Source organism: Apium graveolens, chromosome 11 (genome assembly GCF_009905375.1).
Source record: "Apium graveolens cultivar Ventura chromosome 11, ASM990537v1, whole genome shotgun sequence".
NCBI classification, from domain to species: domain Eukaryota; kingdom Viridiplantae; phylum Streptophyta; class Magnoliopsida; order Apiales; family Apiaceae; genus Apium; species Apium graveolens.
Genome location: NC_133657.1, coordinates 10,494,354 through 10,521,487, shown reverse-complemented (window position 1 = coordinate 10,521,487; position 27,134 = coordinate 10,494,354). Strand labels below are relative to the sequence as shown.

At 36.4% G+C, this 27,134-nt stretch overlaps 2 protein-coding genes, 2 long non-coding RNA genes and 2 other non-coding genes across 10 annotated transcripts; 2 read left to right on the top strand and 4 right to left on the bottom strand.

The window, feature by feature from the left end:
* Positions 1-1,995: 1,995 nt before the first annotated feature.
* Positions 1,996-4,091, bottom strand: LOC141695334 (uncharacterized). Its single transcript, XM_074499591.1, has 3 exons — positions 4,046-4,091; positions 2,630-2,874; positions 1,996-2,547 (listed from the first exon to the last, which is right to left on the bottom strand). The coding sequence occupies exons 1-3, from the start codon at positions 4,089-4,091 to the stop codon at positions 1,996-1,998; spliced, it is 843 nt and encodes a 280-aa protein (XP_074355692.1).
* Positions 4,092-12,847: 8,756 nt separating this feature from the next.
* Positions 12,848-19,590, top strand: LOC141697218 (uncharacterized). 5 transcript variants are annotated; one of them, XR_012564648.1, is made up of 6 exons: positions 12,848-13,187; positions 17,199-17,252; positions 17,408-17,963; positions 18,073-18,638; positions 19,092-19,227; positions 19,454-19,590. It is a non-coding gene; the product is annotated as an uncharacterized LOC141697218 (long non-coding RNA). The 5 variants fall into 5 exon arrangements; XR_012564650.1 differs by having other exon boundaries at positions 17,408-18,623; XR_012564646.1 differs by having other exon boundaries at positions 17,408-18,638.
* Positions 14,312-14,383, bottom strand: TRNAQ-CUG (transfer RNA glutamine (anticodon CUG)). Its single transcript has one exon. It is a non-coding gene; the product is annotated as a tRNA-Gln (tRNA).
* TRNAQ-UUG (transfer RNA glutamine (anticodon UUG)) lies at positions 16,219-16,290 on the bottom strand. Its single transcript has one exon. It is a non-coding gene; the product is annotated as a tRNA-Gln (tRNA).
* LOC141697220 (uncharacterized) lies at positions 19,092-21,867 on the bottom strand. Its single transcript, XR_012564651.1, has 2 exons — positions 20,569-21,867; positions 19,092-19,707 (listed from the first exon to the last, which is right to left on the bottom strand). It is a non-coding gene; the product is annotated as an uncharacterized LOC141697220 (long non-coding RNA).
* Positions 21,868-22,041: 174 nt separating this feature from the next.
* Positions 22,042-26,164, top strand: LOC141695333 (uncharacterized). Its single transcript, XM_074499590.1, has 8 exons — positions 22,042-22,185; positions 22,429-22,890; positions 22,975-23,039; positions 23,264-23,762; positions 23,850-24,238; positions 24,340-24,586; positions 25,259-25,615; positions 25,853-26,164. Exons 1-8 carry the CDS (start codon positions 22,042-22,044, stop codon positions 26,162-26,164), a joined length of 2,475 nt encoding a protein of 824 aa, XP_074355691.1.
* The last annotated feature ends 970 nt before the right edge of the window (positions 26,165-27,134 follow it).

The window sequence follows — 27,134 nt, the reverse complement described above, 5'->3', positions numbered from 1 at the left end:
AAACAAATTCCAGTGGAGCAGGGTTGGTTTTGCAAAGCCCTGATGGGTTCTTAATTGAGTATGCTATGAAGTTAGATTTTCCAACCACAAACAATGAGGTAGAGTATGAAGCCCTGATAGCTGGCCTTGGTCTAGCTGGGACACTTAGAGTCAAAAACTTAAAGGTCCGTGGAGACTCGAAGCTGATCATATCCCAGGTAAAGGGAGAATTTGAGGCAAGGGATGATACGATGGCTAAGTATGTCCGCCTAGTAAGGGCTGTGATGACCCAATTTAATGAATGCCATATTGAACACATTCCAAGGGAAGAAAATGTTAAGGCAGATGCGCTATCAAAGTTCGCTTCGTCTGAGATTGAAGAAAGTTCAGGAAGTGTGTACTTCCGTGTTTTGAAGACACGGAGCATAGATGTTAAGCTAGTGGCTCCCATAGGCTTGGGGACGTCATGGATTGATCCCATCAAGGCTCACATTCAGACCGGTTGGTTGCCAAGTGATGCAACTGAAGCACGGAAGTTAACTGTTCGGGCACTAAGATACTCTTTGATAGATGGGATTCTTTATAAAAGATCTTTCGTGGTTCCCTACTTGAGGTGTCTCAGGCCCGATGAGGCACGCTTGGCTCTTGAAGAAGTGCATGAAGGTATTTGTGGACAACACTTGGGGGGCAGGGCCTTGGCTCATAAGATAACTCGTTTAGGCTTCTATTGGCCAGAAATGATGGCTGATGCCAAAGAATATGTAAAGAAGTGTGACCGCTGTCAGAAGCATGCACCAATTGTTAGACAACCCCCTGAGATGCTGACCTCTATCAACTCGCCTATTCCCTTTGCCATGTGGGGGATGGATATTCTAGGGCCTTTTCCTATGGCCACGGCACAAAGGAAATTTCTGATTGTAGCCATTGATTATTTCACCAAGTGGATCGAAGCCAAACCCTTGGCCAAAATCATTACTAAGCAGGTTGCACAATTCCTGTGGGAAAACATTATGTGCCGATATGGAATTCCCCGTATCCTTGTCACTGACAATGGAACACAATTCAACAATGAGGAATTTAAGAAGTATTGTGAAGAAAATGAAATTGAGTTACGATTCACCTCTGTGGCTCACCCGCAAGCCAATGGACAAGCAGAGGTAGCAAATCGGATAATCCTGGATGGACTAAAGAAGAGAATCGAGAAGTCAAGAAATAATTGGGTAGATGAGATACTTCCAATATTATGGGCCTACAGGACTACTTGTAGAGTCACGACAGATGCAACTCCTTTCATGTTGGCATATGGGGCGGAAGCAGTAGTTCCCGTGGAGATATCACATTCCTCTCCAAGGATTCAGGATTTCGATGAGAAAGAAAATGAGGAAGGGCAGAGATTAGCCCTGGATTTAATTGATGAAGTGCGAGATAAAGCACATGCAAAGATAGTAGAATATCAGAAAAAAGCTTCATTCTACTACAACCTAAGGGTTAAAGAAAGGTTTTTTAAACAAGGCGATCTAATCTTGAGGAAGATAGAAGCATCTGGTGTAGGACAAAAAGGGAAGCTTGCCCCGAATTGGGAAGGGCCGTACAGAGTCAAGAGTGTTCAAGGTAGAGGAACCTACAAGCTAGAGACTATGGATGGTTTTGAAGTCCCGAGAACTTGGCATGCACAAAACCTGAAGGTTTACTATGTGTAGGGAAGCCGGATACGATTCTCACTCGTCAGGATGGCGAGTAGGTTGAAAAGCACCTTGAAGCTTTGCTTGCTTAGGATTTATATGTTTTAGTTTTATTACGAAGTTTATTAAGACTTGTGTAAGGGACGAATCCCAGACAATTTTATGAAATTCATGAGTTCTTCAAAGTATGTTTGTGGCCTAACAAATAAAAATCAAATGCATGGATGCAAGCATAAAAGGTGATAAATGAAATAGATCTGATAGATGTTACAAAAGTTCGATAAATAAAGTCTCGAAAATAAAAAAAAACAAGCCACGCAGGGCTGAAAAAGCTCTAAGGAGCTGAAGTACCCTCGGCATCCATATCATCGTCCTCTCCACTCTCGCTGGATGTCTCTGTCGTCTCGGAGGAGGAGGAAGAGCTGTCATCCTCAGCAGGTCTGGAAGAAGACTCGGGAGGAGGAAGGAGTGGATCCTGAGGAACATGGTCCGAGACAACTACTCGGGTACGAAACCTCTGTAGCAAAGCCTCGTCATCAGGGCAGATATAGTCCGCCGGGTTAATATCAGGACAAGCCTCATTCACGGTCCCAAGGGCCGTGTCCCAACCAGTCCTAAAAAACCCAGGAAAGACTGAATCATCCCTAATCCTCATGGATTGGGCAAACTCCTCCGAGTCCAGATAGTTGTCTATAGCTTTATCCTTCTCCGCCCGAAGTACCACCAGCTCGGCGTTAGACTCTCCGAGTTCTTCCTCCTTGCGCTTGAGCTTCTTCTCCAGGGTAGCGTACTTCTTCTGTTGCCTCCTGAGGGCATTATCGGCCTTATCAGAAGCCCGCTTCCACGATTCGGCTTGCCTCACAGCGCCTTGAAAGTAGGCGTTAGACTGGAACAAAGCAATTAACAAAGTATAAGGCAAGAAAGTGCTACAAGAATGAAAAATAAGTTTAAAAAAAGAGAAGGCATACCGAAGCCAGAGACTGAGCTCCCATGAGCTTAATCCTCTCAAGATCAGGGGTGGCCACCACATCAGTAAAATCCTTGGGAGTCACGCTATGGTAGGACCAATCCCAAGCATGTTTCGTGGAACCAACTACGGTGTCCCCTCGGCGGAATCCCCAGAGAGGCTGAAAGGCGCCTGTGGCAGCAGCAGTAGGGGCAGCAGCAGTGATAGGAGCACCATGGCCTTCAGCTCCTTCAGTTGAAACCTCCCCTATAGGCTCTTTGTGCTTCTTCAAAAAGATAGGCTCCGTGGCCTTTCCCCGGGTGTCTAGGCCTGCGAGCCGAGCTTTCTTCATCCTAGCTGTTTCCTCAACCAAAGGAACATTGTCCTCGTTAATCTCTTTAGCAGCTGAAACAAAGCAAAGGACAAAATAAGTGATGTTAATAATGCATGAAATGAAGTAAAATTGAGAAGGGAAGAAAAATACCCTGTTGAGAAACAGAGGATAGTCCCACATGAATCAGGGAAAACTCCTCTAAGAGAGTCCAGCTGGTGGTGGTGCCATCATCCTGAGTAAGCCCATTATAAATAATAGTTTCTTCAGGAGTTAAGTGAATGGATTTGAGGCTACCATCACTGACCTTCCCGAAGGAAGATCGAAAAAGTGTGCCCCAGTCACCATTCTCCCAACGTAACCCAACGAAACTATTCCTCCAATTTTGATTATTATCAGGAATAGAGGCGCTGTTAAAGATATGTTTGCTTTTGGGCCTTTGCTTGACATAGACCCAGCCACAGATATTGGAAGAACTATTGTAACACTGAAAGACTTTCCTAAAAACAGCTACAGAAAGAGGAAAGCCCTCCCTAAGACAGCAGACCATAAAACATAGAATGTTCCTCCAGGCGTTTGGAGGAAGCTGACACGGGTTGATTTGTAAATCAGCCAAAAGATGAGGAATAAAGGGGTGAAAAGGAAACCTAAGCCCAGCATTAAGGGCATCTGTGTAAATGAAGAGAGTATCGGGTCTCCAGTGGCAAGTACGATCACCACCAGAGACTGGAACTAATCTAAGAGGAGGAAGGACGTTATAACGAGCATTTAGTTTATTGAAATCTATGTTGTGCCAAGTATTACAATGATTAAAAGAGTCGAGATGTGCAGTGGAGGGATATTCATCCCCCCTAGTGTTAATCATATCAATTAAAGACATATATGAAGAGCGGATCTCGATATCCTTACCTCGTTTTGAAGCAGAGGCTATCTTGGCCGCCCTCTCAGAACTCTTGTCAGCCATTAGTAAAGCTGGGAAAAGCCTGGAAACTTTGAAAGGAAGGAGGCTGAAAACTAGGGGAGGAAGGTTGAGAGAGAGTAGGAAGTTGGAAGAAATGTGTGAAATGAGGAGTGAAGAGTGTGAGTAGGAACACTCCCCCCACCCACCTTTATATAGCCAAAGAAGAGGTGATTTGGGCCTTAAAAAGCCCATTTGGGCCCAACAAAGAGAAGGTTCTGGAATTATCCTGGAAATTCCTGGAAAAACCAAGTGAAAAAATTTAATTTTAAAAAAGATTCTGGAAGAATCCAGAAAAACCTTAGAAGAACCTGGAATTTGGGCTCAGAAATAAGGCCCAATTCTAGAAAACCCTTGAAAAAATCAAGCCCAGTTAAGGGCCCAAAGTGTTTAAAAAGCCCAGGTAAAAAGGCCTTTATATTAGGCCCAGTTAAAAACAAAAGTTAGCCCAATAAGGGAGGGGCCCAATCAACTAAAAACCCATTGAAGGGTTGGTCCCAGAAAATTCAGCCCAAATTAAGGGCCCAGGTCAAATGGGTCAAGGTCAAAACAAATATATTCTGAACTCTTGACCCCATTCGAGGAGGACTTGCACCAAGATCCTAGCTGAATGCATTGAGGTCGAATTTCCTTCGACCAAGGCTGAAAAAAGGGGCTAATTCGGTCAAGAAAAAGAATTCTGACCAAAATTCTTGGTCGAAAATACCGGAATAGTTTTTAACCCTGCTTCTTGACCCAGCTCAACCAGAAATCAAAAGAATTCCTGATCGAAATGCTTAAGGTCGAATAGAATTCGATCAAGGCTCAAAACCAGACTTAATTCGATCAGGATTTAGACCCATTCGACCAAGAAATACGAGGGAATCCTGGCCAAACCAATCCTGCTCGAAATAGCTTCGACCAAGGCAAGAAAGATGGTTAATTCGGTCAGAAACACAGGAATCCTGACCGAAAGGGACAAAAATTCCTAGTCGACAAAAAAAAAAAAAAAAAAAAAAAGGGGTGAAAATCCTGGCCGAAATTCGACCAGGAATTGAGGTCGAAAGCATTCTGCTCGAAACCCTGTCGACCAGGGCAATCTGAAGGCTAATTCGACCAGGATCCTGGTCGAATGGATTCCTGGTCGAAAATTGTATAAAAAAAAAAAGAAAAAGAAGAAAAAATCCTGGAAAATTATAAAAAAATAAGGAAATTCCTTAAAATAATTTCTGAAAAATGTTAATATTTTCAGAAATAAGGAATAAATCCAGAAAATAAAGGATAAATCCCAGAAATTAGGGAAAAAATCCAGAAATTAAGGATAAATCCCAGAAAACTAGGGAAAAATCCCGGAAATTAGGGAAAAATCCCAGAAAATTAGGGAAAAATCCCGGAAATTAGGGAAAAAATCCAGAAATTAAGGATAAATCCCAGAAAATTAGGGAAAAATCCAGAAATTAGGGAAAAATCCCAGAAAATTAGGATAAATCCCAGAAATTAAGGGAAAAATCCAGAAATTAGGGAAAATCCCAGAAAATTAGGGAAAAATTCCTGGAAATTAAGATAATTTCTGAATAAAAGGAAGATTCATTGTAAATGTGTAGGTCGCTCCACACTTTACACAAAAACGAAACCCTGTAAGGGAACGAATAGACCTAACTTCTGCGAAACCTAATCAATGTTTCCCAAAAGTTGGGGGGCAAATGATAGGGATAAATAAATTATGATTGTATAATTAAATACTGCATTAATTGTACAAACTGTGGGCTGCTAGGCCCAATAAAAAGATATATGATACTCAGACCAGAAAGGTTAAGCCTGATGGACCAGATCCGGCCTGATGGAATAAAAAAGGCCCAAAAGCCCTGATTATTAATTAAATTCGTAATTAATTAATAAGGGACAAATCAGATGTTGAAAAGAGTCCCGATAAGGATATAAATCCTTGGAGATTAGCCTCAAGGGGACCTAAAAGGATAAGGAATCAGTTTCCTACTACCTAGGACTCCAAAGTCCATTCTAATTATGAGACTTGCCCACCAAGTCTCCTATACCAAGTCCAATTCAAGGACTCCCAACACCTATATAAGGGGTCTCACCCCCACCAATCAGAACTACATTTTTTGGCTTGATTCTCTAATTCACAGAGATACGTAGACATCTCGTAAAGGCAGAATTAAGCTACGGAGTACGAGAGCAGCCATTAAAGGCCTTGAGCTCCCGAATCTTAGTATTAAATACAGCAAGTAATAACCTTAGTTTTTTATCCATAACAACATCGCATCACAAATGCCAAGCGAATTCTCTGCATTCTCCAGAAGGTTTGAGCAACAATGTGATCTTTTGTATTTATGATCCTTTATATTTATATAACAACCACTAAAGATAGTAAAAATTGTAATAAACGCAGAATTTGGATGTGCCCAGTTTGAGAACAACACCTTTCCTACAAAAGAAATAAGAAATTTTAGAAACCAGCAAACCAAAAGGAGGAGTAACTATTGTACATCAATACTAATCTCCAAAGCATCTGACTTCAAGGTCATTTTATCCAATATAACAACTGATATTCTGGTACTTTTTTTTTTGTACTTCATATCATAATCAAACAAATACATTATTAGTAAGATGTCAAATTATCACATCCTTTATAATCAATTTCAATCATTATTTATATAATTATCTTATTCTCTAGAGGTAACACAAAAATGATAATATACAGAAGTTTAAACCTTTTTAATATTTAGAGGAATGTGTTTGATGGAGCATTTGAATCAACCTGCAAAAATCAAACAAAACATATAAAATGTCAAATATTATTACAAATAAGTAAAGATTAATGTCACATGTCAATATTATACTATATTACACACGATGTTAAATAATTTAATCACAACCCAATCCATTCACATAAACAGTATTTGTTATAGCATTTCTAAAATTTTGAATATAAAAAAGTAACTCAAAAGTTATCTTAGCACTATAATCAAACAGATGGAGTGCATAATTAAATCTTATATTTTTCATTAAATTCTTAAAATTGTCTTAGCATTTTCATCAAAGATATGTAGTGCACAACTATATTTTCTCAATAAAACATCAAGAAATTGAAAAACCACCTATTAAAATACGATCGACAATGTTTAACCTAACCAACAACCTATCTAACAATAAAGCTCAAAAATTAAAATTAATATAAGAAATATATGTGAAATTTACTTGCCTTGCAAAGATTATATCCACAATATTGTATGTATAACAAATCTGCAAGAGAGAAAGAAAATATAAGCAACCATGATAACAAAAATTTAAAAGTATTATCACAAGAGAAGGAAATGAAGACAACGAGAAAGGGAGTGGGTGAATAAAAATGAACAAAAAAAATTCAAATTTTAAATTTACATAGGACAATGGGTGATTCAAATTTTAAAGGGACTAATGAGCATATTGTTTCAATCTGATGAAAAAGATAAGGGCATAATTCAAATTTGAATTAAGCTTATCTTGGAGAACACGATGCAAAATGGTGGTCCTCAACTGAGTATAGGAGATGGTTTAGCTTAATCAGGAAATTATTCCAAGTATGCACAGTAAAATGAGTTTGTATCTCTTCTGTTTTGATGCAGTTGCAAGGAAATAAATTTAAAAATGAAAACAGAGTTTATCGTGTCTGAAAAGGACAGCAGCTGACCATGATGTGCTGGAAGAATGCACGTGAGAGCTCCATATAATAAAATCAGTTCAAAATTCAGAAGGTAGTAGATAGCAATGGCATTTTTGTAATTAAATAGCAAGTTTTAGGGTAGGGGTGTAAAAAGGACCCTCAAATGTGGATTCAGTATTTATTATATAGATAGATGAGCGCGATTGTGAATTGATAAGGCAAATTCCTATACCGATGAGTAATAAAGACGACTCGTGGTTCTGGTCTTTTAATGATAAGTTGCAATTTAAGGTCAAGGACTGCTATAGGCGTTTGCGAGGGGAGGTAGAATGCCTAGAGAAGCTGTTCTGAAAGAAGCTATGGAGACTTCAACTACCAAGAAAAGTTATAAATTTTATTTGGCATTCATGTCGTCGATTTCTTCCTATTGTTGATGCCCTGCGGAAAAATGCGTAAATATCAGTCCAATGTGAACATGGTGCCAGTCAGCTGTGGAGCATGATATACATGTATTGTTTGAATGTTGTTTTGCAAATGAGGTGCGAGCTAGGTTGGGAGTTAGTGGAGCAGTTCATGGAGCTAAAAATTCATGAGTAACTCTACTGGATTTGCAATATGTTATGAAATCTCCTTCATGATCACTACAAATTGTCTTGAGCTTAAGAGCATACTTGGTCTTAAGATTAGTAATTAGATCTTTAAAATCAACAAAAACTTCATCTTTAATACGTAAGAATAATACCCCAGGTAAAACGAGAATAGTCATCAACTATAATAAAGGCATAATTCTTACTTCCAAAACTTACATATCATTCATGACCAGAAAGATCTAGATGAAGTAGTTGCAAAAGATCAGTAGTTGAAACTCCATTCTTAGAAAGAAAGGAAGTTTCCAAGATGGCAGGCTGTATAAGGTTCCACTTTCTTGTACTTGAGCTTTGGTAGACCTCGGACAAGATCATAAGATAATATTTTGCGAAGTAGATCCATATGTACATGACCGAGATGCCTATGCCAAAGATTTTGTTATTCTTGAATAGTAGCAAGCAAATTTCATATGTTGTTCATCAAAATCTAAGACAAATATATTTCTGTTATGCAAGACATGCCTGTACTATAACAAGACTAAGTCACATTGACAACCCTAAGATTCGGTTGTATGATAGTCTAAATCTGTATTTTGTATTGTATTACTTGAGTCTGTAAAAATATTAAAGATTAGACCGGAGTATTTTTCTGTAAACAATCTCAAGCCTAAGAATAAACTCTGGAAGAAGATCAACAAGATCGTGCCTCAGAGAAAAAGTGAAGAAGCTTAGAGTTGAATAAATTTGTTTTAAGAAAAATGTTTTAAGTCAAGATATCTATAAGTCACAGATCAAGTCATATAGAAAAGTCATTCGAGAACTCCAGAATGACTTATCGGGAAGTACAAAATGGCTTAGAGAGAAGTCTTAGAGATATCGACAAGTCAAATGAAGATATGAAGATTGGAGATATCGACAAGTCATTGCTGCATATAGAGAACTCAGAGATATCGACAAGTCAAAATAAAGATATGAAGATTGGAGATATCGACAAGTCAATTTCTCATTAGAGATCTCAGAGATATCGACAAGTCAAAATGCATATAGAGATCTCAGAGATATCGACAAGACATTTCAACATGCAGAGATTTGAAGACCCCGACAAGCCAAATTCACTTATAGAAAATTCAGAGACCTCAACAAGTCAAAACACTTATAGAGAACTGAGAGATCTCGGTAAGCCATTATACTTATTGAGATGTCAGTTCTCTATACAACAAACTGGTGATCTCAATAGAAACCTCAAGTACATAATGCAGACAAGTTAAAAATTCAAGATTATCAATCAACAAACGATCTAATTACTTAGATTGAAAAGTCTACAAAAGCAGCTTGAAGAATGAAAGATCAAGGGCCAAGATTAATTGACAAAGGAAAGTCACAAACCTACACGATTTGCAAAGATTCATTAAGCCAAAAATGGAAAGCTTTAGAGATAACTTAAAGTAAGGTTTATTATATCTTATTGCATGCTGTGTAAATCTGTGTTTACTAATTTATAAAGTAAACAATGGTCCTTTGTTTTTAGATGTAACAAACATATCTAGATTTTCTTTTAACTCTCTCAAGATAGAAGCTGAGTTCTTTACTTACAAAAGAACCCATAATTTTATAGCAAGACATACTTAATTTTAATACAAAGTTAAGTGAGTTTTACAAATACTGTATTTGTTGTGCATGTTTTATCAATCCTGTTAAACACAATATCTCTACAAATTAATCTTCTTTGTTCACCATCCACAATAGTTTGAAAAATGCTAAAATATCCAAAACACATTCGCCCCCCTGTGTTGTATTCAATATCTAACAATTTTCCTTCCTTTTGGCAACAAAGGCAAACCCATTAGTTTTAGTCCCAATAAAACAAACATCCTTATCGAAATTGACTTTATGACTATCATCAATTAGTTGACTCACACTAAGATTATACTTTAAACTATGAACTAAACGAACATTATTAATATCAAACCTATCGTTACCTATGGTACCTTTACCGATGATACACACAGTGTTAGAATCACCAAGTGTAAAAAGGCATCCCTCTTTAGCTTCTAGTGATAGAAACTTGGACTTTTCACCAGTCATATGACGTGAGCATTTACTATCAATAATCCATTTGTTGCGAGGAACGTGGACTTTCAAACACACCTACAAAAAATTCTTTATCTCTTAGATACCCACATAACTTTGGGTCCTTGTTTGTTAGTATCATGACTCTTATGTAAATGCCTATCAGATTTCTTAATCCATATCTGAACAACATTAACACAAGCATGCACAAATTTATATCTAATAGATGAGTTAGAGAAGTGGCCCTTGATACCACATAATCGTGATTCGGAAGTAGTGTGACCAGGTTTGCCACAATCTCGACATTTTTTATAAGGTATCTTGTACGTCATCGGAGTCCTCTTGTAACCACTTCGAAAAGCCCGCTTCTTGATTGATTCACATACAATGCCTTCTTTATCAAGAGAAGATATCTATTCAGCAAGAAGAGGATTCAAAGTTCCTTCCCCATGGAAACACCAGGCTAGATTCTTTTCTAGCTGAGCGAATTTCTGCTTCAGTTCAGGAACCAAATGGTCAGGTACACTGTCTCTTTTGACAGTTTCTGGATCAACTAAGACAGACTCTTTTTCTATAGCCTTAAAACAGGCGTCTTTCATTTCAATCCTCATTCTTGTGATATTCATTTTTTCTGTAAGCTTAGGGACATTCTCGGTTAATGACTTATTTTCAACAACCAAAGTTTCATCCTTTATAAGATCATCCATTTTCACTAAGAACCTCACTCAATGCTTGTTTCAAATAAACATTTTTTTTAACTTTGTATGTGAGCCTGCAAAGTTAGTACATTTGAAGATATATTTAAATGTGTATTATATTGAATATTTTGTATCTCTTTATTGTCATTGGAGCTATCTTCAAGTCCAGCAAAACACAGTTGAGCAACTTTCCACATCAGATTCATCATCGCTCCATGTCAGCAGTGCTTTCTTCTTAAATTTGAGCTTGAAGCAATCCTTCTTGAAGTGTCCCTTTTTCCCGCATTCAAAGCATACATCCTTGCTCGAGTTAGCCTTATTTTCTTTGCTGAAATTAGACTTAAAATCCTTCTTGGGAAACTGAGATTTCATTTGACGTTTTAATACATTCCGTTTAGCGAGAAATTTGTGAAATTACTTTGCCAGAAGAGCAATTTCCTCCTCAGAATCTTCAGGTGACTCATCTGCATCTGCATTAAGAGCAAAAGTCTTTTTCCGAGAAACGTCATCTTCTTCATCATACCTGCGTATTTGATTCTCGAAATCCTCCAATTCACTGAAGAGTGTAAGAGTATCCATCGTAGAAAGAAGTGTCGAATCCTGTAGTATGGTGAACTTAGGAGCAAATTTCTTTGGCATAGCCTTGAGGATTTTTCGATTGATTTCGGATTGAGGAATAAACCTTTCCATAAGAGATATAGAATTCATCAAGGTCAAGAACCTTCCTTGAGCATCTTTGACACTTTCATCACTTTCCAACCTGAAACCTTCATAATCCCTCATTAGCATACTAAGTTTGACTACACATACCTTAGATGTACCTTCATGGCTGTTGATGGTATCCCATATTTGATTAGTCGTGGTACAGGCTGCCACTTTACGTAACCTAGTAGCTACCATTTCATTGAAAAGTGAATCCATACCTCTAGCATTGTGATTCAGAGAATTGACTTGTTCAGGTTAGAGTTCCCTGAGAGATTTAGGCTTGCCATCTTTCATAGAGAATGTATAACATCAACTTTAATAAAAGAACTTAAAAATCTTTCTTGATTACAAACATATAACCATGAAAGAACTCTTTCCATTCCACTACTGTCACCTAGCACTACTGCTATGACCTAGTCCATTAACTACCTTTAACTAATCTTTTGATAATGAAAACTTTACCACAAATTGGCACAAGTTGATATGAATAAATGATAAAGAATTAAAACACAAACTAACTTCTTATTTGACCGGATATTCAAGATAGAAATAAGAATGATTTTCAGAAAGAATATACGTGAAAACATTAGGTGCAAATCTGAAAATTGGAGTTGTATATATATTTATATATATATATATATATAAACAATGGACCAAAATGTCATTTTTTAGAGTTAAATGGTCCAAAATGTCACTTTTGAAAATAATGGCCCAAAATGTCACTTCATAACGATACTTCGTCTTACGTTTTGTTTTTTTAATGCAAAACAGTACATGATGTTCCATTTTGGTACTTTTTTTTATAATGTGCAAAACGGTAGTTGAAGTAGCGTTTTGCCTCAAAACGGTACATCATATAGCGTTATGAAGTGACATAAAAAAAAATTAACGTTACACGATGTACACCAAAATGGTACACCAAAACGGTACTTTATCTACTGTTTTGCGCATAAAAAAAATTAAAATGCCAAAACATTACACGATGTACCATTTTATGTCTTTTGCATAAACGTTACACGATGTACCGTTTTGAAGTGACATTTAGGGCCATTTTTAACCTCCACATTTAGGGCCACCATCCTATATAGGCATAAGTATAATGGATTAATTTTTTAAATAAGAGATAAGAGAAAGTTTGTTAAACAGATTGTTTGAAAAATATCTGAATAAATTTTTGTGAATAAACCGTCAATTTATTTAAGATGATAAACCTGAATAAAGACAGGCATTTGATTAGTTCAAAACAAATTTATCGGTTTCCGCAAAAAAAAAGTTTATCGGCTAGAGTTTGTTTAAGGAAAAATAGGAGAAAAAAAGTGAGTCAAACTCGATTAATCAAGTCCTAACAATTCTATCAACTCCATGTTCTAAATACCTCTGCTCAATCTGCATCATCTTGGATACTTGTCGCATTGTTCTCAGAAATGCGCGGAAACCCTATCGCCAGAAACCTGTATGCTAACAAAATTATGGATGTGTGAAAGAGCCTTTTAACAAAAAGCAACCGCCGGCCGTTTGACAGAATAAACAGCAGTAGCTATCGCCGGCGGAGATGAACGGACCTGGTTATGATGGTTGCTGACCTCCGGTATATATTCTCTTCACTCGAATTATATTTGTATGTATGTTTTGTATAAACACACTTCTCGTAATTCATTCATCTATATGTGTATATATGATAAATATACTTCTCGTAATTACTTATCTAGCTGATGATTTTGGTTTTCTCTGACACTTTTGCCCTCTATAATATCTGTTCTTGCTAGGGTTTATGTTTGCTTTTAATTTCTAAACATTTAAGATTTAACCTGAAGAATATAACTAGGGTTTAAGGTCCTGACTGTGTCAATTTATTTAATGGCAGCGATCTATCTGGGGTTTATTTATCCGTAATTGGGGTATGAAGCCATTTCCATTTAACTAAGGATAAACAGTATTAAATAGTTGGCTGTTAGTATTACATGTGTTGTGTTGAAGCTTAGTGTGTTTCATTTTGTTGGTTCTCACCTCAAGTGGAACAAGATACTTGTAGTTGTGGCAGTTTATGTTGTTAAGGTAGTTTGTGTAGTTTATTAAGTAGAGTGGCGTATGCTAATTAAGTCTGTAAGATGTTTAATGTTAATTGACAGCAAGTAGATGAGAAAATACAATGTGAAGGTAATTTGGGGTTATTGGCTACCTCTACATATCATTTCTTAATTCTTTATTGGCCATATATTGATCGACCAGAATGTGGCTTATTAATTTGGCTGTTTATAGTTACCTTATAGACTGTTTACCATTGTTTAAGTTTTAAATTTGAAATTAAAATTATAGTGTACAGATTTTTTAAACATTTTTTTAGCTATAATGGTGGGTGAATGAGAGTCCCCTTCTTTGTGAATTTTGAATTAGAAAATTAATATAGCGTACAATGTATATTAAAATTAAGCATAAATACACATATGGAACTGTTTCTTACAAGTTTATTCTTATTAGTTATGTTGATGTGCATAAAGCTTATTTTGAAACATTAATTTTAAGATATATAACTATCTGTATATAAATGAAAAAAAAGTCCTCATTGTAGCATGAATGAAACATGTTTTATTTTTGTCAAGTTTTGCTGGGTATAAGTTTATTATGATTTCTTATAGAGCTTATTAAAGTTCATATATGTACTTAAACACTGTCTAAGCGTGTGAGCACTAAAACTTATGGAGGAATAAGGCAAGGTCCCACCGAGATTTAAACTCGGGTTACTGGATTCAGAGTCCAATGTCCTGACCACTAGACCATGGGACCCTTTGTGTTATTTTTTAATATCTTACTTGTTTTCTTTTGTTTTTCCTAATGTCTATACATGTTTCCTTGAGGTATGAATATGGTTTGGGTTGAAGGAATAGGATATATGTCCAGGTTTCCAAAATTTCTTGATATTGATATGTAGAATTCAGAGCCGTACTTTCACAAGTATAGAAGTGTTCTGCTAAATTTTTAATATATATTTTAATATCTTGCACTAGTAAATTTTCCATCTATTTGAGATAATTTTAAAGAATTATACCTCTATCTCCTTTTCAAAATTTGTTTTAGCAAATTTCCATATTATTGAAGTCAATTTAAAAAGTTGAGTTTCTTGAAAAAACATTAGTTAATTTTACACATGCATGCATAGAATCACAAGTTTCCAACTACGACAAAGTGGTTGGAAACCTCTATTTTGGAAGTAACTCTTATTAAATGCAACATGTAGAAATTAAGAAGTATTTGGTATAATGTAGTGAAAAGTAAATTGATTAACGTTTAAGGTGGCAGAGAAGGAAAATGAAAGAGGAAGGAAAAAAGAAGGATTGACCAATGTTGCTTCTAGTCCCTAAAAAGGAAACTGTGAAGCCATTTGTCTTAATATTATTTGGTTTACTATTTTTGGTATTTTGGCAATAAAATGTATATATAAGTTTTGTGTTTCCTGTATTTGTAGGATATGGCATGTTTTGTGATATTTCACTTACAATTTTAAATTATTGACTTTAACTACCTATAATATTTGCTCCAATGTCTTTACATTCTGGGCTGTAAGTAGTAGTTTTTTTGGTTCAGTTACCAATTTATATAATGTATGTACAAGTTCAATTCTGGGTGTAATATTTTAATTTCTAAGCATGGATTACAACCGAAACAAAGTCTTCTTATGAAACCTGAATCCATCAATTATAAGGAGTTGTTAATGTGCTTAGAGCTCAACTTATATGTTATATTCATAATTTTATGCCTATTTATGATTTAATGAAAGAAGTCAAGAATTAAAAGATGCTATTGGAGAATAAAAGGATTTCTAGAAAAATGATTTCTTAATGGGTAAAAGAGAGAGTCAGGTCTCTCTGAGATTTGAACTCAGTCACTATATTCAGAGTCCAATGTCCTGACTGCTAGACGCCAAGACCATTGGACCTTGTGGTCTTCTTTTATAACTTTGTTCTGTTCATAATTTGTTTTCTGATCAGTCTAATATCTAATGTGTGATTTACTAGAGGTTGTTAAGGTGATTGGTACCATTTTGTGATGTACTTGTTAGAAAAGTGTCTCTAGTGTGCATTATGATATACTTTTGCATGTTTTCTTTGTGATGTATATTCTTTTTTAGCTTGGTGTTGGACTAATGCTTGTGATGTTTTTTATATCTGTGATGAGCCTCTATTGAGTAGTTTGAATTTTTATAAATGAGCACAATTTACAGGTCTATCGTAATATTATACATTTTACTTCCATTTCTTATATTCCTAGTAGAATAATTTTTTTTTCTAGATCTGCAGAGATGTTCCTCATTTTCTCAACTTGAAAATTTTTACTAGATTAATTTTCATTCTAGGCGTCTACATATTCCTTTTATTATGTTCTACTTCGAATAATGGGAATCATATAAAAAATATATATTTGTTGTAAAGATCATGGTAATCAAATCACCCCAATCCTTTATTCGGGGAATGTGATATTGTAATTCTTGCGAACATGTTTATTTTTTTACCAATTGGGAGAGTTGTTTTGTGTAAGCAAAGTGTACCTTTTATTTATGTGCATCACTGTATAAACTAATACATATGGATCTTATACAAGTTTTAAAAAGGAGGATGAAGAGAAGGTCCCACCGAGATTTGAACTCGGGTTATTGGATTCAAAGTCCAATGTCCTGACCACTAGACCATAGGACCATTTGTGTTATATTTGCGTTTCTTATTGTTTTTGTTGTCTTTCCTGTAATTGTTTCCTTCTTTGGAATGAGGTAGTACGTCCAGGTGTCAGGATTTTGTTGATGCCCTTATTTAGAAATCAAACCCTTAGAGCAACTCCGACAACATCTTAGTCCATTCCTTATATAAAAAATATAAAATATTGGATCTCAGTAATCTAGCACATGAATGGGTATTTTTATCTCCAACAATATTCCTTATATCTATGTTACTCTAACTCAGGTACGGAGTGTCGGACACGACACATATCTGAATGTCAGACTTACCAAGTATAAAAATTAGGGACACGGGGACACCTTCCTATTTTTGGACACGGGTACAGGGAAACGGCATATTTTAATAATAAACAAGTATGTTAAGCTAGTCATCTTAGTATAAAGTAGCAATAGAACTTTGATTAAACTTGATTTTCTAAAGAACTCTGCGAATTTGACATCTTCCCTACTTTTATCTCATTCTTACTTCTTTTTTTCTTCTTAAATATTAGTTTTGAATATTAAGTGTGACTAATATTTGGTCTATAAATTGGTCAAAGTGTCCCTATTTTAGTCAAAGGACCCGACACGGAATAAGTGTCGTGTCCGAGTGTCCAAGTGTCCGACATAGGTACGGCAATCTAAACAGAAGAGTCGGAGTAACATAGCCTTATATAATATTGTATTGCTGAAAAAGTACTTCTCATCTCTAAAAGTACCTTTACATTGGAGAAAAAATTGATTGTTCTTAATAGTCTATTATAAATTATAAGTTAGGGGAAGAGAGAGGTTAATTATATATATGTAAAGAGAAGAAGATTGTAGTGATTTAAGGAATCGCTAAGACATTATTGGAATAGTTTTTATTCTCATATTTTTTATATTTTGGATTAGGATCCCAAATAGACGATCTCTTGGATTTGCTCTTAGCTTCATAAGTACTTCAAGGTATCAAGGCTCACAATCATTTTGATGCTCTTATGCAGATTTCAAACTCTTAGCCAGTTAGCTACATATGTATGGATTTAAAAGAATTTAGTTTCTTATTAAAAGAAATTACAGTTCTTCCATATTATTGAAGTCAGTTTCTTTGTTTCTTGTAGACATAAATGAAGAGGGTTGTACCTTTCCAATTTCCGATTACATAGAGGGAAGGTATCTATAATTTTTATGTGTGCATCACAATATAAGCTAATTACTGTAGACCTTATAAAATTTTATACATGTACTTGATTTCTCAGCTTAACTTGGTGAACAGTAAAAACGCGACTATCAAAATTTCATTTTTAAAAAGGTGGAGCAAGAGAAGGTCCCCAAAGAGATTTGAACTCGGGCTATTGGATTCAAAGTCCAATGTCCTCACCACTAGACCATGGGACCCTTTGTGTTATATTGTGTATCTTATCTGTTTTTGTTGTTATGCCCATATATGTTTCCTTTTGTGTAAGAAAAAGTTTCTAGTGCAAGGAGTTTAAACCCTTTACTTAAACAATTACGGAACAATGCTGGTAAATTTTAACATATGTTTTAAGTATCTCTCGTGTTATTGAATTTCAGGTACTTACAGAAGTACCAGTTTTGCATATATTTGAAGTCAAATTAATTGTTACTTCTACACATACATGGAGAGAATTGTAAATTTCCAACTACGGCAAGGAGGTCGGGAACCTCTATTTCGGAAGTAGCTTTTATTAAATTTAACATGATGCTAGAACTTAGAAGTACTTGGTATCTATCATGCATTAATGCAATTTAATCATTGTTTAAGGTGGCAGGGAAGGAAAAAAAAGATCGACCAATATCGATTAATATTGTTGGACTTCAAAATTCAGGCTTTTTCCCAACTAGGAAACTGTTAAACTATTTCTCTTGACATTTTTGTTTACTGTTTTATCCTATATTGGATTTTAGATAGATTTTAGTTTGATAGTTCCTGTACTCATAAATAATGGTATTGCACCGACAATAATTAATTATTTGGCGTATTTTACAAGTATTAAGTTATAGTATGCCAATGAAGGGAACAGTTCTCGAAGAATACAGTCTGTGTGAACTATCTTGTACTATTAGTTTCCAGGTCATACATAAGTTTTCTACTCAAGTCTGTAACCATCCTTCCACAAAATCGAAGTCAATTTTTGAGTTACATCTCCACATATACATGTAGATGATTGTAACTTTTCAACTATGAAAAGGGGTTGGTTTTAATATTAACTCGCCACAGGAAAAAGAGAAGTTTACTAGTTGAGATCCCACCGACATTTGAACTTGGATATCTGGATTTAAAGTCGGACGTCCGGACTGCCAAACCATAGGACCGTATGTATTCTTTTTGTAAGTTTGTTCTGTTCTTGATATCAATTTCTACTATTTCGCATGCATGTTTGATGTTCAGGGAAAGAAGGGAGGAGTTTGCTTAGAGTTATTTAAGTTGATTTATCACTATATTGTTTCATTATATTTTTTAAGCAATAGGTATCTGGAATTTTTGTAATTTGTTTCTTTAAAATAATGCCATTATTATTGTTATAATATGTTGATTTTAAGCTAGAATGCAACCATAGGTCAGGTTCATCAGGATTCTTATTCTGACTCGTTTAATTCCAAACTTGCCTGATTAGTTTTTAGTACAACTATGAGCATTTTACACCTGCCAAATCTTTCTCATTATCCCGATTTTCAATTACACAAGTATATATTTTCCTTTTACAGTACTGTATTATTTATTGTTGTAAAGTTTTTGACAAATTTGTGATTGATTTAGATTTGTGTTTAAATTGCTTGCAGTGTTTAGAATCTTATATGCCTGTTTGTTTAAATTCTTCTGATGGCCAAGTCTCCAGTGCATAAATATAGACTTTGAAAAGTCCACTAGACCTCATTCTCAACAGGCAATTCGCAAGCCCTGCTCGACTTTCTGTCGGTAAAAGTCATGATTAATTCTTATTACTAATTGTTACCTTATACCTTGAATAGATAATTAGTTAATTTTGTATAAAGATGACCTAAAACACATTACTTTTACTAGTAGCATAAGTTTCCTGTTTTATCAAGATATTATATCTATTTATTGTTTTCTTTCTTCTTTCTATGATGTCTTATTTACTAAACAAACCTTCTGAGCAGATTTTCCGTACTTCTGTACATAGGTTTTCCCTGAAATTGACCTCTCTTCCGGGTAATGAGGACATAACATATGTGAACTGCAATAACAAAAACATTTGAACTGATTTGCGACGGGCGTTTTCCAAGAAACATATCTCTATTCCAAGTCCGAGGACAGAACACTTATCAAGTTCAATGTAGAGAACACTTATCAAGTTCAATGCCTGAGTTTTCACCGGCTGTTTTGGGAATTCACTTCAATCTATTGGAGTGTCTTTGTTCTGATAACTCCAGCTCCCTAATTATATCAAAACAGTGGTTAATAGAGCCTAGTGTAGACTTTTTCTTAATTGCTCAATTCTAGTTTATCTATCTGTAAAAGAAGAAATCAATAGATGGAAGCTTAGTTTGCAAGGTGAATTTGATATCAGCTTCACAGTTGGACTTTCAGTTTTCATCATTTTATCTCCTAAAACTGATCCACAACACTGCATACCAAACGTTTGAGATTATTCCCGTGTCCCAATGAAGCATTTAAACAAGGTGATTCGGGCCCTATTTCTCTGGTTTGTGTTTGAGGTTTATCATATTTCATTTCAATTTTGGGCGTACTGTTCATGTTGTATAGTAAATGGTACTCATACTAGCTTTAGTTTCTTTTCAATGTTATATCCAGATTTTTCTGTGTATTTCTTTTGCATATAAGCTACGTATACTTGTACTATGTCTGGCTTTTAGATATTTTGAGTGATTCGATCATTCTAGCCTCAAGGGAAGGTCTAAAATAGTAAGTACCTTTTTTAGAAACTACAATAGAGTTGTATGCGCTTAGCATAATCAAGAAATGTGAAATTCGTTTCGGAAAATATGTAAATATATAAGGATCCTCTAGTTGTAGTTGATTTTATTTATGATTCTACTATACGAGTTCTTTTTAAATCTATGTTTATCTTGAAATTACTCGGTTTAAAATTGAAGGAACAGGTTAAAGTAGTCATGGCCTCACTACGACTACTATATTTCCTATGTCTTACTACAATTGTTATTGAATAATATGCGGTATTACATAAAGATGTACGTATAAGAGTGTTGCAGATCAAATATATCGGTTACATAGAAGTTGAATGAACTAAATGCAATATTTAGGAATGTGCATTACCTCTTGGAACTTAAAAGTGCTTTGAACATACCTTTCCTGCAACACCACTATCATATTCCTTCCAATTACTTTAACCTTGGTGTATTGTTGCTAGATCATACATCTAAGGTTTTGTAACTGATATCTCAGATTGACGGATCATAAAATACGCATTGATATTTGAATAATTCATGTCTTTAACTCACACCAGCTAAGCGAGGTGGTTTAGGCACGTGCACCGCCTTGAAATTAAAGCCCCTGCCTACAAAACTAAGCTTTGTTTTGCTATGACCCTACATAGAGACACGTCAACAGTCTTGACATAGGCAAGGAAAGGAAAGAATGGGCACAACGGTCTGAACATGGAGATCCAAGGGGCAGATGGGTAATTACACTCAGGGATATACTTAAAGGAAAGAAAGGTAGCAGAGTAGGCATTCAAAAATATTGTATTGTGTAATTGAAATAAGGAGAGATCCACCTCTCGAATGTGGCTAGACTTTGTGTAATAATTAGCAAGAACTCTTATTGTATAGAGTCATATCCTTTCTTATTTGAGTCATTTTCGTATTTTTATAAGAAATTGCAGTTGAATTATTGAGTTTCTAGAAAACCTGGTATCAGAGCCCCCTTTTCGATCCATGGTAGCCGCTAAACCGGAAGCCGATCGTTTGAGCAAAATTGAAGACCAACTAGAGACCATTCACTAGGAAATGAGGGAGACAATCGCCGTTGAGGTAGGCGCCACCATCAAAGGTGTCGTAGCCGCTATGCAACAAACCTTAGTGAATCATTTCACGGACACATTCGATGAATTCTCTAAACAACAGGATTACAAGCTAGCTGTTGCCATATCTCGCCTGGAAGGTTGAATCACCAGATCTCGAGACACCCAAGAAAGCCTCATCTCGACGATGCGTGATGAACAACTCAAATTTCAATCCGATGTTAGATCTACGTTGTCAAACCTTCAATCGGGAAAAACTAAGGTGCAAGGAGGGGGACAAAACATCGATGACGACGGGTTAAGGTTTGGAGAAGGAAGTAGCAGTGGTATTGGCAAAAAAGGGGCGGGTTATCGAGGAAACGGTGTAACAAATGGGCCTTAATAGTAATTTGTTACATCTAAACATTTAAATATCTATTACTTAAATATCGAGAGTACTATATCGTATGGTATGTGAGCATAGTCGTTTAGAGCAGAGCATCTTTATGGGATCCTGTGCCCATTATGTGCCAACCTTGGCGAGTAATAGAGTGACACGTGTAGTAAGAGGACTTGTGGCCTTTTATAGCTGTTGATAGGAGAGGAGAAAATCATGTGTGACTTGTGCCTCATTTCACTTTCATCTTGTATTCCTCTTTGAGAAGTTTATTTACAATGAAGTTTTATTCTTCTTTCATTATGTCTTGTTAATTTTCATCAGTTTTATATTTTTGTTAAGTGAACTGTTACAAGTGGTATCAAAGCATACGCTCTTCGGCTTCAGAATCATGGCGGATGGTACTCGGTTTAAACTAGTGGATGAGAAATTGTTGAAACTCGACGCTAGATTCTCTGAGCTGTCTGAAGATTTGGGTAAAAGTAAGGTGGAATCAGAACGAAGGAGCAATGAGTTGAACAAACGTCTGAAAAGGGTTGAAGGCGGGATGGATGAGATCAAAGCCTTACTGAAAGGACTATAAACTCAACGGAAAGTGGTGGAGGAACCAGTGGCAAACTCAGAAGGGGATAAGGGTTCTATACTAGGCGAAGATGGCTCTATATCAACTGTTTCGGGTATTCCCAACTCTTAGACCTCTACTAGTCCCTGCTCTATTCCTAATATGTTGAATACCACTGTACCCATTATGTCTATGACTTCCTTAACTCCATTATAGATTCCTTCTACTGTTGGTACATTTAATGGCACCTTTAATGTTCCTCCACCCTTTTACACTACTACTAACGCTATTCCACACACTATACCATTTGGGGGTTATAACACAATCCCCAGTCCAGGCCATACACAACCACTGATTATTCCCCAACCAAACGTTTTTCCATACTCACCAAAACCTCAAATGTACACCTACTTTGGCCAAGTGCCCAACCCACACCTTAATCAACATAGATCCGAATTTGGGTTCAGTCCCCACCCTAAATTGGAGTTCCCAAAATTTAATGGCCTTGACCCTAAAGGATGGATAATTAGGGCGGAACAATACTTTGAGTTTATATGTATTGATAAAACCAGGAAGGTTAAGTTAGAGGGAATGCATTTCGAAGGAAAGGCAGCTATATGGTTTAGGTTTTATCAGTCTGGGAGAGGAGTAATTCCCTGGAAGAATTTTGTGAATGATGTTAGTACTCGATTTGAAAACCCTGAAATCAAAGTTGTACAAGACTTATTCAATAAGTTAAGATAAGTGGGTTCTGTCATGAAGTATAAAGATCAGTTTGAAGAATTAAGAGCCATGGTAGTAGCTAAGAATAGGGGCTTCAATGAAGAGTATTTTATATCCAGTTTTGTGAGTGGTTTAAAGGACCACATCAAAGGTGTCGTGAAGATGTTCAGGCCCCAATTTCTCATGGATGTTGTTTTCTTATCAAAACAACAAGAATATAAGGGAACCAGACCAATGGCTCCTAAAACCAACACTAAAGTCTCAACTCTAAGGATTATTTTCCAAAGAAAGAAATTAAGGGGGTTCCTTAATTGTTCTCTCCTATCAGTGCAAAAACCTATAATGGCAAGAAGTCTACTCTATCAAGCAGAGAAATCATAGAAAGAAGAGAAAGGGGGCAGTGTTTTCATTGTGATGATAAATATCACCCGGGACAAGAATGTAAAACAAGGTTGTATGCTATATTGGGAGAAGAAGATGAGGTAGTGCTGCCAGACCAGGAGATAAACAAAGTTCTATCAGAAATGGAAAAAGTGCTTGAGGCAGACATCACACCTGCTGAAATATCCTTGAATTCACTTAGTGGTATTAAATCCTTCAGCACCATAAGGTTGCAAGGTCAGTTGAAGAATAAGAAGATAAGCATTCTGGTGGATAGTAGATCAACCCACAGTTTCATCGACTCAAAATTGGTGAAACAGTTAGGGTTGGTGGCCGAAATAGTACCTGCATTAGCAGTCACTGTAGCAGATGGATCAATTAAGCAAGTTGACTCTGCATGTACTGCACTCCAGTATTCAATACAAGGACACCAATTTGTCTCTAATGTAAGGTTGTATCCCTTGGGAAGAGCTGACATAATCTTAGGTGTTGATTGGTTGCAATAACACAATCCCATTACCTTCGATTTTCAGGCCTTAAATATTATAATCAACAAGGATGGGAAACCAATATTACTGGTTGGAACTGATACAACAGGGGTTTTGCAGACTATCACTTGTAAGAAGCTTCAGAAACTTTTTAAATCCTCACGCACATCTTCTCAGGCCTACCTTTGTTACATCAGTGCCACCAGTGATGATAATCGCACATCAAAGACTGTTATTCAACCTAATAAGGAGGAAAAATTGCAGAAATTATTGACACAATATGAGGATGTATTTCAGGAACCAACTGATTTTCCTCCTGCAAGAAGGAATGACCACCACATACCTTTATTAGAAGGTAGTCAACCAGTTAATCAAAGGGGATACAGGGTTCTCTATATTAAAAAAAATGAAATCGAAAGGCAGATCAAAGAGATGTTAGCATCAAGATTCATACAGTGCATCACCAGTCCCTTTGCATCTCCAATCATACTAGTTAACAAGAAGGATGGCTCCGGAGAATGTGTGTGGATTATAGGAAATTGAACAACATCACAGTGAAGAATAAGTATCCAATTCCCATTATTGATGAACTACTGGATGAACTCAAAGGAGCTAAATGGTTTACCAAGTTAGATATGAGAGCTGGTTACCATCTAATTAGAGTTGCTCAAGCTGATATTCCCAAAACCGTATTCAGGACACACAAAGGGCTATACAAATTTAGGGTGATGCCCTTTCGCCTCACCAATGCACCAACATCCTTTCAGGCATTAATGAATGAGGTATTCCAGCAATAATTAAGGAAGCATTTGTTAGTGTTCTTTGATGACATTCTAATTTATAATGGGAGTTTTGAGGAGCATATAGTACATCTACAAGGTGTCTTACAGGAAATGAGAGAGAATCAGCTGTATTTGAGGAATAGCAAATGCTCCTTTGGCCAAACCCAGTTGGAATACTTGGGACATATAATATCACAAAAGGGAGTAGCAACTGATCCCAACAAGGTAAAAGCAATGCAACAATGGCCATCTCCTAGAAGTCTCAAACAGTTAAGATGATTCCTTGGTCTCACAGGGTACTATAGAAAGTTTGTCAGGAATTATGGTTTGATCAACAAACCGTTAACCAATTTACTGAAACAAGGAGCTTTCAAATGGTCTATAGAAGCTGAAGAAGCATTCCAGCAACTTAAACAAGCTATGATGACCACCCCAGTGTTGGCCCTGCCCCTAATTATAACCTACCATTCATCATAGAAGCTGAGGCAAGGGAGAAGGTGCCGTATTGATGCAGCAGGGGAGACCCTTGGCCTACATGAGTAAAGGATTATCAAAGAAACATCAGGCTCTATCAACATACGAATAAGAATTACTGGCCATTGCAATGGCTACTCAAAAATGGCATGATTATCTACAAGGAAACCATTTTGTCATTAAAACTGATCACCAAAGTTTAAAGTTCCTGTTAGAGCAAAGATTTCCATATTGTTGCAACAAAAATGGCTGGCCAAGTTACTGGGATTGGATTATGAGATTATTTACAAAAAAGGGAAGGAAAATGTAGTGGCTGATGCACTTTCCAAACTTCCTGAGAATAAAGAGAATGGAAAACTACAAGCCATCACAACTATACGTCAAGGCTGGTTGAGTGATGTTAAAGATAGCTATGACCAAGACAACATAGCACAAGAGATCCTACAAGGAATTATAAGTGGAAATGATGCTTTTCAATCTTATAAGTTTAGCCAGGGAATTATTACAGTGGACAACAAGGTGCTGATTGGTAACAAGGGAGAATTACGAAAACAGGTGTTATAGGAGTTACATAATAGTCCAACAGGTGGTCATTCTGGTCAAGAAGCAACTTATAAGAGAGTATAATAATTTTTCTACTGGCCATGATTGAAGAAGGATGTTATTCAGTATGTGCAAGACTGTGATGTGTGTCAAAGAATCAAAGGAGGAAATCAACACCCTTTCGACTTACTACAGCCCCTACTAGTGCCAAAACAAATATGGGAAGATATCTCTCTTGATTTTATATAGGGACTACCTAAGTCAGGAGACAAGGATTATATCATGGTCGTGATTGATAGATTTTCAAAGATGGGACATTTCATTGCTCTGTCTCATCCATTTTCTGCAACCACTGTAGCTCAACTGTTCTTGGATACTGTCTATAAACTGCATGGAATGCCAAAGACAATGGTCTCTGATCGAGATAAACTATTTACTAGTAATTTTTGGAAGGAACTCTTCAACTCTCTAGGCACTCAGTTGAACATGAGCACTTCCTATCACCCTCAAACCGATGGGCAAACAGAGAGGTTGAATAGGTGCTTGGAGCTGTATTTATGAGCGATGACCAGTTGCAGACCCAAATAGTGGTTGAAGTGGCTACCATTGGCTGAATGGTGGTACAATTCAACATACAATAGTGTAATAAAAAGGAGCCCCTATGAAGCAGTTTATGGAGTACAACCCAGACAGATGTGCCTTCCCGCTTCACACAGATCTTCAGTAGCCATGGTAGAGGACTTTCAAGTGAAACTTGAAGCCATGAACCAACTACTTAAAGAAGCTATCGCGGTAGCCCAACACAAATATAAAATGTATGCTGATAAACAGAGGACTGAAATCTCATTTCAGGTAGGTCAGATGGTATTCTTAAAGCTACATCCGTACAGACAGCTCTCAGTTACAGTAAGGAAGCACCTTAAACTGGCACACAAGTACTTTGGACCATTTGAGGTAGTAGAGAAGATTGGTCAAGTAGCTTACAAACTCAAACTTCCCCCCGGTAGCTTGGTGCACCCTGTATTCCATGTGAGCTTGCTTAAACGAAAGGTAGGATCTAAGTACTCTGTTAGCACCACATTACCCAAGGTGGGAGCAAAAAGGACAATTCTTGGGCTACCATGTCAAGTTACTTCAGAGAAGAATGATCAAGAGAGGTAATGTTACTGTAATTCAGTGGTTGATACAATGGTCTCACTCCATTAAAGAAGATGCCAGTTAGGAAGATGCAGACCAAATTACCAAGCAGTACCCAGAGTTCAATTCTGTGGACTAGGATTGTTTGAAGGAGAGGGTGATGTAACAAATGGGCCTTAATAGTAATTTATCACATCTAAACATTTAAATATCTATTACTTAAATATCGATAGTATGGTGTCGTATGGTATGTGAGCATAGTCGTTTAGAGCAGAGCATCTTTATGGGATCCTGTGACCATCATGTGCCAACCTTGGCGAGTAATAGAGTGACACGTGTAGTAAGGGGGACTTATGGCCTTTTATAGCTGTTGACATGAGAAGAGAGAATCATG